We start from the raw sequence: 13,165 nt of genomic DNA on the forward strand, positions 1-13,165 counted from the left end.
ATGGCTACATTGCATAGAGAGTTAGGAGAAAATCCCAATGTACAAGTGATTAAACAAGTGGCATAAGGTGACAATCCCAAAGAGAAATTCGAATTTGTTGAATGGAGCTCCAATGCCAAGTGTAAAAATTGGTTTCTAGCAAGTGGGCATCATTTTCTTCTTCCCTTATCTGCCAAATTTGAATTTTAAGATGGAATGACAAGCGTAGATGGGTGGTAACCCATGTGGCGACAATTTTCCACAAAAAGTGCCACCAAATATTCTCCCAAATCCTCCCAAATGTGCATTAACTTCACTAATTTGGATTTCCAAGTAAGCAACTTTCTCATTTAATGCCAAAAATTGGATTTTATTTGAGCACATGTCTTTTCCTTGATTTTGGGAATCCACATCACCTTAGAACTTCACTTTAACTCCTCCATAATTTTCCATCTCATTTCCACAACATTTAGCATGTGTGTATATTTATTTTTCTCCATTTATTTAATTTATGGCTTAATTAATTGTCAAATTTCCCACTAAACTTTGGAAAAGTAGGTTTTGAGGGTTCAAAACACATTTTTAACCCCTCAAAGTGTGTCATAGTAGAAAGTTGAGGGTGCGAGGTGCAAATTTTATTACTCATACCCCATACAACTTCTCTAGAAATCACTTATTACATTACAAATACAATATTTATTACAATTTCCACCCTGCGGGAAATCTAAAAAATTAAAAAATGACTACCTAAACCTAACCAAATTCCACCAAAAAAATTGTGTGATCTAGTATGATAATAAACATTGACCCTAGACACTAGGACTCACCCAAAGCCTCACCATCAACTCATACTCCGCTTTGCGGTATATTTGAAGGGAAAAGCTCAATCAATTATTAAGTCCTGGTAGGGAGATAATAATTAATTAAGTGAAAAAGCTCTCCCAAAGTAATACTCACTTGATGACAAGGTCCCAGGCTACCTAGGCCTGTTACATGACTTAAAACTCCTCATACTAGCATCACTTTTACAATCTCCCCGCGGGGTGTGGAATTTGGGTATAATAGAAAATGATGAAGAAGAAGTAGAGTTTAGAAACTATATTAATCTGATGATATCTTATGGTAGAAGTGTCATTTAGTTCATCCTTGGGCATGGAGTCTTCATATAATCATCAAGTGCCACTCTAGTGGTCAACAGAGCTCTATTAAAATCTTCATTAAACCCAAATCCCTAACCCTAATCTCCCTTTTAGAAGATATTAGAGATCAATGATTGAGATCACTTATAAGTCACTTAAATAATTAAATTATTTATCCTTAAAAAATGACTTAATAGTCCACAATAATTAATTGGCTTTCAACATTGTACTTTTCCTAAGTTAGACTTAGGAAAGAAGACATAAATCACTTACTCCACCAAGCAAGCACCTAAAAAGGCAATAAATCATCTTCCACATGCTAAGACACCAAGCCTATGCAGAAGACCTTCTGAAGCTACTATAAGCTTCAACACTCCCTCTAGGCAATGAAGGGATTCTCCACCACCCCTAGCTTATCTCAGTACTTCACAAACTTCCCTTCCACTAGAGGCTTACTGAGAATATCTGACACCTACCCCTATGTGGAATTGTACTACAATCTCATAGCACCTCTCTGAACCCTGTCTCTAATGAAGTGATATTTGATCTCGACATGCTTGGATTTGTCATGAAACGCAAGACTTTCAAAGAGCTTAATGCAAATCTGATTATCACAATGAATCATAGTTGGCAACATCTCAAGATCAAATAGACCTGCAAGCATCTTGCGAAGCCATACTGCCTCACAACTTGCCATGCTCACTACCATGTATTATGCCTCTGCTAAACTAATTACCACTAATTGTTGCTTCCTATTGTACCACGAGATCATAGCTAATCCCAACCTAAAACAACATCCAAATGTGGATTTTTTGTCCACAAAACTCCTAGCCCAATCAAAATCCACTTACCCCAGCATCTCCACTCCACCAACTCTAACATATCTCAATCCAAAGTCCATCATACCTCACAAGTACTTCAGCACATGCTTCACTGCCACTCAATGAACTTGTCTCGTCTCCACCATGAATTGGTTGAGTGTGTTCACAACAAAACATATATTTGGCCTAGTGTTGACCAATTACAATAAGGAATCTATCAGCTGCCTATATAGTGTGGGATCCGCTAACTTTCCATTAGAAGCATTAACCTTCTTCAAGTTAGTGATCATCAATGTAGACATAGGCTTGCAATCCTCCATCCTAAGCCTCCTCAAGATCTCCACTGCATACTTTCACCACCCAAGAAAAATCTCTCCTGGATGTTGTCACACCTCCAATCCCATAAAGTAGTGCATCAAGCCAATGTCCTTCATCTTGAACTCTGAAGCAAGGTCCTCCTTGCACCTCCCTATGAGCTTCTTTGATCCTGTAAAGAAGAGATCATCCACATAAAGTACCAAGATGAGTGGCTCACCCTCAACAAGCACATAGTACAAGTTATAATAGAGTTTGCATCACTCTTGGTGAAGCCCAAACTAAGAAGATATCCATCGATCCTAGCAAACCATGCGCACAGAGCCTGCTTCATCCCATAAAGGGCCTTCTTCAATTTGCATACTTGAGATTCTCTCCCGTGCCACCTCAAATCCCTAAGGTTGCTCAATATGCACCTCCAACTGATGTATCCTCCACATTCATCCACTTTCCTCAATCGCCCTGTTGAGGAAAGTAGTCTTCACATCCATCTGATGTATCCTACACCCCATCTCTAAAGAAATGGACATAATTGCTCTAATGAATGCATATCTGGCAATAGGGGCGAATCTCTCCTTGTAATCCACTCTCCCTGCTAGGAGAACCCTCTTGCCACAAACCTTGCCTTGTGCACCTTGACATTGCCATCAGTTGCATGTTTAATCCTATAGATCCAAACAGAAGTAACCACAGATTTTCCCTCCAACCTCAGCTTAATGTCCCATACATCATTCCTCATGATGGAGTTATTCTCCTCCACCGTGGCATCCCTCCAAACCTGCTCATCTACAACACCCTCAAAATTTGAATGCTCGGACTCACTAATGTTGCTCGACAAGGCCAAATAAGTGGAAAATCTCACTGGTGGTCTACTCTGCCTGAAAGTGCTAACTAGAAGCCTCCACATGCTCCTCAGCATCCCTCAATCTCTGGATGAGAGTAACATTAGTGCTATTGTTGGTCGAGGATTATTCATTTTTACTTAGTTTAACGAATATTACATTGGAAGTTTGGAACTTGGAAGGAAAATGCAATGGATGGGGATTTATGAAAGACTAACCTGGATCCTGAAGAAAACGCGTTGGGAAGTTGGAAGTTCCGGACTTGGACTCACAAGGTTGCTGCTTGGATGAACACCGCACAATGCACACAGCACGATCACACCAAACCAAATCGACGATACTCCATGAGAAATGACAATTCAATCCAGAAATAACTCAGACTGTTGCTATCTATAGACCAGAACCCAGATGGAAGAAATTACGATTCACGAACACTCTAGAATTTGCATAGCGCACAGCACAATACAAATGCACTCAGCACCTCACCGGCTCACACCGACACAACCTCCTTGACTCAGCTTGTGCAAATGCTTAGAGAGGCATAGTAAATAAAGGAAAAAAAAATTGGCAGGAACAACCTCAACCTTCTTCCGCCCATGGTTTTTCTCGTAAACCATCAAAATAAATCCGCAAACCCTAAGATCGAACCCCAATTTTTTAATAAAATTCAATGAAATTCGTCTTTAGGTTCACCTTTAGGTTCGAATTCACTTGAGGTTCGAGTTCGTTTAGGTTCACCTTGACGTTCGAATTTCAAGTTTGGCGAACCTGAATGAATTTCAAATTATTTTTGGGGTTCGCTGAATTTCGAACCCAAAGGTTCCAATTCGGCGAACCCTATGACATAGGTTGCTTGATGATAAGATAAAAGAAGACATAAAAGAAGTTAATAAATATTGCTAAGAAATCACAAGTAATTATCAAGATAAAAATAAATATTTCTGCCTTTCTGATTTTCTAACACACCTGTACATAATTTTCACCCAACAATGCTGCAATTACTACCAAACAAGCCAACAATCAAATGGATGCCCTCACTGTAGAAACCACACTATCATAATTGTTATGTAGATTATTGTCAACAATCTTGTCCTCTTCTGCAATGTACCCCATGCATAAATGCCACAACCCTGTCTCAATATGCACAGTTCATACTACAGTCTCTGCTCATCAACAATATCATACAGGCATCCTATCTCATCCATCCAAATGTTAGTGACATTATATATAAGCATATAATTTTTCTTTCACTGACAAAACTCTTTAGGTATGATTCTTATAGTCACAACAACATTATCACAAGTGATACTGCCACTGTCTTTCATCAGGGTCACTGTTATGTAACCAACTCAATTGCTATGTCAAAGTCAATAAATTCAAGTCATTGTTATATACAACAAGGTCACTGTCATCAAGGATTATTGCCTTGTCAAAGTTCTCCGTCATATACCAAGAGCATTGTTAAGTTAGATCAAGGGCACTGTCATAAGGTTATGGAATACAAAGGCACTGTCATATGTTGTCAATGCAAGTGTTCAATTACTGTCTCTGTCCTTACTGCAAGCAATGATGATAATAAGACTGCTGACAAACCCTGTTGTAAGATGAAGAGATACTTTTTTACACTTCTGCAACAATCAAAAGATTCTTACTTGAAGCTACAAAACATTGGTATAAAACCCTACTACTATCAAGCTCCCTTTTGCAAGTTTGGACTAAACAGTGAACCCTTTGCTCAAAATGACAATTTGATGCGTCATCAAAAGTGTGCTTTGCAGCTTAAGATGTGCTTGAATAATGATCTTGAACAAGACACCCTAAACTCAGTTGTGTGCACTTCTTCAAATATATGGCACATACGCAACAAGTCAATAATTTTCTTCAATTCAAACTTACATTACGGTGAACATACCTGAGCATTTCAGCTAGCTCAGTTTGATTAGGGCATCATATATACCTTTATATCCAGTGTTTGACTCGATGCACAACCAATCAGTCTATTTGATCATGTCACTGTGCAAGGCTTGGACTTTCATAAACGGCACAGAACAGTATGAAATCAAAATGTCTTGGATTTACTAGGTTGCAATACTACTGAGATGTTTACCCTTACTGGTCAAAAATATGAAGGTCGATATCCTCTGTACAGATTTAGGTTCCAGAATGACTTGAACATCAAGGCCGCATAACTCAAAAAACCTAGCCCAACACTACTTCAGATATGATCAGAATTTTAGTCCTTCATGCTACAGTTCTCTGTCTTTAGTCTTGTGCCAGCAAGATAAGAGGTCTCTCCTTCCAAGAATCGCAGAGAAGTAGATACTTTGAACTCAAAATTGATGCCGTTGACCCAGTGATATGCAAGCTGAGACCTTTTTCAAAAAAGACAAAGACTGCAGAAGTTTTAGGGTCCGAACTTCAACAAATCATACACAGAAATGTAGGCAACAAGACACTTTAGGAAGCTACATTTTTTATTCTAAATTTGCCCAACGAATCATTCTTGGTAATCGCAGAGTTTGTACTGATTGTTCTGGAGTTTTGGATCACTTCAATTTCCAACAACAGACCTCGACCTTTCCAGAGGAATGGCAGTCCTGTACTAAAAAGAAACCTTCGCTGAATTGTAATAGAAACCCACAGAGATGAAATAATATCCCAGTGAAACCATTAATAGGGCATAACCAAACCATGACCGAAGACTCCTTTCAAACAAGGTTCTCGTTGGATTTTCAATGAAACCTCAGCGCTGAAGTTCTAATTTCAGAACTTTATCAAATGAGATTCATTAATTTTTCTACCTAGGAGATGAGTTGAGGTCACCTTATATAGTTTTGGAGGGCTCCACAAGAGGCAGCCGAATTGCTATTTTGGAGGGTGACACATATTTGAAATTAAAAAATAATGGAGGGAAAACCCCCTTTGAGGGGTTTTGAATTTTGAACTTCAAATGCTTTTTTGGAGCCAAACCCTCAAATGCTCTTGATTTGAAAACAAATTTTCATAATCAATCTTAAGAAACACTATTTTAATTCTTGGTGAAGATCCTTATGACATGAGCATTTGTCTTGACCAAAGAAGAGCTGCCATATCATCAACCTTTGGGGGTTTTGCCCACAAGTTGGGGCTTCAAACTTCAAATAAGAATATTTCTGAAACCATGAAGGCTCTCGTGGCGTGCAACATACCAGCAGAATCGAATGCACTGATTTTCGTCCTCAAAAACTTCAACAAATGAGGGGCTACTAGGGTTTCCAGCCATTCTTCCATTGGAGCTTCCAACTAATGCAATCCATACAAATATTAAGAGCATTCAATAACAAATGTTGACATCAATGACAACAACATTCAACAAAATGAATCCAAGTCATCATCTTCCCTTTATCACCTGCTGCTGCAGTACCAGTTCAAGGATTTGTTTTCCTTAACTCATGGTTCATCTTGAGAATAAAAATTTTACATGAAAGAAAGACAGGTGAATCATCTTTCTTTTTCTCACTTGCAGTTACAGAGGCTTAATCAATTGCTATTACAACTTTTCAATTTGCTTTGATCTGCCAGCATGGCATCGTAGTAGCCAGGATAAAAGTTCATGGATGCTCCCTCAAAATAGCCTTGCTCAATACCTATATCCTCAGCCCTTAGAAATGTTTTATTATTCACAATCAATCTCCAAATGCAAATAAATTTATCTGCCTCATCTCAAACTTTTCAATTGTGTGCTAATTTATCAGCATCACCTGAACAGGGTTTTAACTAGGATACAATAGAACCATACAAGGTATTCAAAAGGAACTGATCTCCAAGCACTGGGTAAATAAAAGATTAGCAACATAGAAATGTGAACCCATCCAAGGGCCACTCCAATTCCACACCCAGTCCTTCAGCATTCAGAAATCATCCATCTACAATGATTCAACCACTTTCAAGAAAAAAGAATTAGAAGCTCTGGAATATATGACACAGAAGCATCATAGAAATTGAATCAAAAGCTAGAGGTGCTATAACAGTTCAGTCCCTCAATTTGTATTGTCCAAATTCAGGAATGGTGCATGGCAATGACATTATGATCTTTATGCTTCCTATTGCATATTCTAAATACTTTACTGAAAGCTTGATATTCATGGCCTACATTAACTCTGTTGAGTCCTGGTCTTGTAAAAATACGCAACGCCTAGTTCTAGTTCATCAGTCATGGTTTAGATTTAACAACTGAACATTTTATAACGTGTTAGTGACTACAGCTGTAAACATTTGAAAGCTAACCTGTTAATCACAACAGATGTAAACATTTAGAAAGTTAACCTTTTAATCACTATAGCAATAAACATTTGGAAAGCTAAATCGAAAGAGAGATCAATGCATTTTGTTAAAAAAGAATCTTACAACATCCCAAAAAAGCCTACGTGTAGTTGTGTGAAGAATGTTGAAAGTTTCCTTTAAGTAAAAATCCAAAATTTTGTCATTCTAAATATGGATGGAGACATAACGTTTCCCAAGAGTGAAGAGTCAAGACAACCCACTTATATAAATAGTTCATACAATTTTGTGCAATATACCTTCACATATAATTTGCACTTGACTTCATGAACTACAACAGTTCCGGGCTCCTCAGTCCTCTTCACGGAAGGGCTTGGAGGTTCATCCACAGTTTCACCTTCAAAGAAATGCATAGTAAAAGCTTTAGGCCAATAACAAAACTAGTAACTCCAAATTCAATAGATGCATTTCAATAGAAACACAAGAACTCACAAACAGATATAAATACAGAAACTCATAGAAGCAGTAATGTTACTTCCGAACTGCTGATCAAAAGCTACAATAATGAAAAAATAAAAACCAGTAGACGCTATAGAAAGATAATAGAAACAATTTCTTAACAAGACGAAAACATTGTCACTAAAGGCTCTGCCATTTTACACTCAACCAAAACACTTTGATCAGATAGTGATAAAATCTCGAAATAGTGTTGAAATACAGCAGCTGAGGGAGAAATTCCCTCCTTGGATAAGCCCTACAAACCCTAAGGAGACCCCACTGGCCCTTGAAAGAATTTAATTTGCACATTGGAAAATTATTATTTTAACGCTGGTCCATGTCACATCAAAAAGCACAAGTCGGCCTGGAAGAGGAAATTCAACACCCAAGACCACCTATGAATACATCTAAGGTCACGTCACTTGGAGGCATCATCACACATCATTCCTTCTTCATTTGGTTCGATCTTCTCTGAAAATTGCAGGTCTGAGTTCACACATGCGAAGGAGAGAGAAACACTTCTGTTGACCAGTGTTGACTTTCTGTTTTGGGACTGTTTTGACCAGCTTTGACTTGGGAGATTTTGACTTGGCTTGATCGCATTCTTTCACTGTCTTGGAAGCCAAATTTGACAAGACTTTGACCGAGGATTTCTGGAAATGCATTGACTGGTTTGGCTGCAGGTCTGGTTACAGTTTGACCGCAGACTTTATCTCTCCTTTGACCAAGAGATTGATACTGTTTTAACTAGGCTTTACTAAGGAAGAAGGCTGCAAACTTTGACTAGTGGACTGAACTCTTTGAAGCTGATTTGTCTGTTGACCAAGGACTGGTTAGGGCTGTGTTGACTGCTGTTGGCTTTGACTGGAAATTGCAGAATTTAAGTTTGACCAGATTTGACTTTCATGTTCATATTTGATTGGATATTGGTTGGTTGACTTGGTTGGTCAAGGCTTTGACCATTGACTATGTGTTGGATGTACTTGGACTATGTATCTCTTTGTTGAACATTTGATGACAATCTAATAGAAGAAGGAACCAGCTAGGGATTTCCCCTGGTCTTTGACCAAAAATCTCTGTCTCTATTGTTCTTATTGTCTTCTATTGTGCATATAGGTTACTGTTCTATCTACAATTGCTTACTGTTATTGGGTGATTGAAAATAATTGGATAAACTGATTGTTATTGGAAGAAGAAATTGTCTAAGTGATTGTTACAGCGTAGAACTTTGAAAAATTAACATGGTATCAGAGGTGAGGTGAAGAAAATCCCAAGGAGACAAGAGAAATCACCCTTTGAAGATATCTTATCCGTTGCTGAAGTCCATTTGACTTGATCAAAGATGACTACCTCATACTTCAAGATTGAAGAGAAGTTGAATGACTCATCAAACTTTGTTGTTTGGAGACCTAGGGTTGATTTGACTGAAGAGGAGAATGATGTTTTGGAATATGTTGAAGGAGAGGTACCTAAACCTCCAGAGAATGCTTCTGCTGCTATCAAGTCCAAGTACAGGAAAGGTGAGGTCAAAGCTAAGAAAATCCTTATTGATTCGTTGAGAGATCAATTGATCACTTGTGTTGCAAAATTGAAGAAGTCTAAGGAAATGTATGATAAGTTGGTTGGGATGTATGAAGTCAACAACTTGAACTGTATACTTTCCATGAAGAATCAACACATGGACATCACGATGAACAAGGGGGAGACCGTTCAATCATACTTCATGAGAGACCGTTCAATCATACTTCATGAGGATATCTCAACTCAAGGATCAACTCTTGTCTGCTGATGACATTACATCTGATAAACAGCTAGTTCTAATTGCAGTAGGAGGTCTTCCTCCAATTTGAGAAACATTTAATACCACCATTAGCAACAGTGATAGGTTTCCTTCATTTGCTGAGCTATTAGGCAAGTGCACTCAAGAGGAGACCAGGATGATTTCTAGAGGGAGAATTCAAAAACATGAAGAAGGGGAACCCACTGCATTTGTTTCTCAAGCCAAGAAGAGAAAAGAAAGAGGAGAACCATCTAATTTGAGAAATCCTGCTCAAGCATCCAAGGACTCCCATAGAAGATTGAAAAGGGACAAAATTCAATGCTACAATTGCCATAAATATGGCCATTATGCTCAAGATTTCCTGGAGAATGGTAATGCTCCCAGGTCTAACAACAACAACAATCGTGGCTACAATAATAACAGATCTAACTATAGAAGAAGAAGAGAAGGTCCTATTACTTGTGAAGAAGGTCATCATCCTCCCAAGAGATCAAGGAACTCAAGGTACGATAATAATGCTGTTGGAACTCAATCTGAATACCTTCTTATTTCTGCTCTTTCTAGTTCCTCTCCTCCGGATTCGTTTGATGGTTGGTAAATAGTGGGGCCTCTAGACACTTCACTAGTTATTGTGAACTCCTCTCAAACCTGGTTGAGAGGGAGACAAATTTGAAAATCATTCTTGGGGACAACTCTGTTTATCCTGTAAAGGGGTTTGGTTATGTTTCATTTCATTTGGATTATGGTCAAACTATACATCTACAGGATGTTCTGTATGTACCAGGATAAAAAAAGAATCTCGTGTCTATATCTGCCTTGGAGGTCAAAGGAATGAAAGTTGATTTTATAAATGGAAAGTCCCAATATCACTTGAGAGATGCCTTCACCTTGGTATCAAGAATTGAAGGCCTTTATAAAGTCAATGGAAAACCGATCCGAGCATTGGTTCGTGATAGTAATCATCAATGTGAGTTGTGGCACTGAAGATTCACTCACCTTCACTATGAAGCCTTGCCTAAGCTAAGAAAGATGGTTTCTGGAATGCCTAAGATTCATGTGGATCATGATGGAGTTTGTCAAGGATGTGCCAGTGGAAAACATGTGAGGGGACCATACCCTTCAAGTGGGAGCAAGACAAATGGAATATTTCAACTAATACATTCTAATATGTGTGAAGCCATGCTAGTGACTATCTTGGTGGCTAATGTACTATATAATCTTTGTGGATGACTTCGCCTGCAAGACATGGATTTTCTTTTTGAAGCACAAGGACCAAGCATTTGACATGTTCAAGGACTTCAAGGCACTGATAGAAAATCAAATAGGAAAGAGGATCAAAATCTTCAAGTCTAATAATGGAGGAGAATTCATTTCAAATGAGTTCATTGACTTTTGCAAGATAGCAGGAACCAAGGAGGAGACCATCGAAATTTATAACCCTAAACAAAATGGTGTAGCTAAAAGGAAGAATATGACTATCATGGAAGTTGCCTGAGCCATGTTGCATGATCAAGAGTTGTCGAAGTTTCTATGGGGAGAAGCTACTAACACTATTGTCTATGTTCAAAATGGGACTCATCATCAAGCCCTGGTGAAAAGACTCTCAAAGAAGTTTTCACAGGTGTGAAGCTCGATGTTGGACATTTGAGGATCTTTGGCTACCCCATTTACTTTCATGTGCCAAAGGACGAAGAACAAATTGGAAGCTTAAGGGAAGAAAGGTATGTTTGTTGGTTATTGTGTAAATTCTAAAGCTTATAAAATATATGTACCTGGTCAAAGGAATATATATTTTAGCAGGTATGTGACATTTGATGAAGATGTTGCCCTTGGGAAAGCAAAGGACACTCCTCCCCCTACCAATGTTGGAAGAAGGGATGATGCCATAGATGAACAAGAAGACTCTCCTATGCCTGAGCCATAGACTAATGTTGTTGATGATACCATGGAACCCATGAACCCCTTAGACCCCCCTCTGTATGATCCTCCTGTCAGGAAGAGACCACTATGGCTTCGTGACACTTTACAACATGTTGTGAGACATGCTGCTACTAGAGGAACCTTCAGGGAAAGCAAAAAGTCATGCCGATATCAGTTATATGTTGTAGCAATGAGCAATATCATACAAGATGAACCACACACTTTTGAAGAAGCAGTGGAAGAACAAGTATGGAAGGATGTTATAGCCAAAACTATGAGTCCATTATGAAGAACGATGTGTGGGAAGTTGTTCTGAGACTTGAAAAAGAGTCTGTTCTGACTTCTAAATGGTTGTACAAGAATAAGCATGGTGTGGATGGAAGTATCGACAAATACAAGGTGAGATTTGTGGCTAGAGGTTTCTCCCAGAAAGAGGGAGAGGACTATGATGACATTTTTGCACCAGTTGCTCATTATTCTACCATTCGATCTACCATTGCTCTTGCTGCTAGCTCGGTATGGACACTTTACCAGATGGATGTGAAGACCATGTTTCTACATGGCATTCCCAAAGAAGAGTATGTTGAGCAACCACAAGGTTTTGAGGAGCATGACAGGAAGACTCATGTGTGCAAGCTAAAGAAAGCGCTTTATGGATTGAAGCAAGCCCCTAGGGCTTGGTATGCCCGCATTGATAGCTACCTCATGAAGCTTGGATTTACAAGCAATGTCGATCTGAATCTCTACTTCAAAGTCATCTAAGGTATGCCCTTGATTTTGGTATTATATGTTGACGATTTATTCTTAACAGGTGGAGAGCCTCTTATTCTCAAGTGTAAGAGGGAGTTGGCCTCTGAATTTGAGATGAAAGACCTTGGATTGATGCACTACTTCATAGGCTTATAGGTGTAGTAAAGACTTGGTGAGATTTTCATTCCTCAAGGGAAATACTTTGTCAAGCTATTGGAAAGATTTGGTATGGTAGAATGCAAGTCCATGGCCACATTGATGGAGATGAATTTCAAGAAGTTATGTGGTGAAGTTGCGGGACTCGATTTGGAAAATCCATCTGAGTACTGACAGTTGATTGGGGCATTGATATTCTTAGTGAACAGTAGACCAGACATATGTTTTGTTGTTAACACTCTAAGTCAATTTATGACAGAGCTTCTACATGCACACTGGGTTGTTGCTAAACATGTGTTGAGATACCTGCATGGGACTATAAATCTTGGTTTGAAATATACTGTCGAAGATGTAAGACTTCATGGATACACTGATGCTAATTAGGCCGGAAATGTTGTTGACAGGAAAGAGCACATCAGGGTGTTGTTTTAGCCTGGGGTCTGCCATGATATCTTAAATGAGCCTGAAGCACAACTCTGTTGCTCTTAGCACAGCTAAGTCTGAGTATATTGTTGCTAGCATGGCTCGCTGTGAGGCAGGATGGTTGAGGAAGCTCTTTGGAGAGTTGTTTGAGCTCTTTGGAGATTTGTTTGAGCACGTACTAGATGCGACTATGATATATTAGGACAACAAGAGTGGGATCTGACATTCAGAGAATCCTGTGTTCGACAACGGGTCCAAGCACATTGAGATTAGATATCACTC

The 13,165-nt window shown here is 38.8% G+C and overlaps 1 protein-coding gene across 3 annotated transcripts in view; it reads right to left on the reverse strand.

Moving 5' to 3' along the window:
- LOC149258518 (uncharacterized) overlaps positions 1-13,165 on the reverse strand; it is a 320,770-nt gene that overhangs the window by 91,224 nt on the left and 216,381 nt on the right. For all 3 annotated transcript variants that reach the window (XM_089415470.1, XM_089415474.1, XM_089415476.1), the window contains exon 7: positions 7,656-7,753. In XM_089415470.1, the coding sequence (XP_089271596.1) occupies positions 7,656-7,753 (98 nt within the window). The remainder of the gene's footprint in view (positions 1-7,655; positions 7,754-13,165) is intronic.

Source organism: Pinus tabuliformis, chromosome 6 (assembly GCF_031772625.1).
Source record: "Pinus tabuliformis cultivar Carrire ecotype Pingquan chromosome 6, CPIR1, whole genome shotgun sequence".
NCBI classification, from domain to species: Eukaryota; Viridiplantae; Streptophyta; class Pinopsida; order Pinales; family Pinaceae; genus Pinus; species Pinus tabuliformis.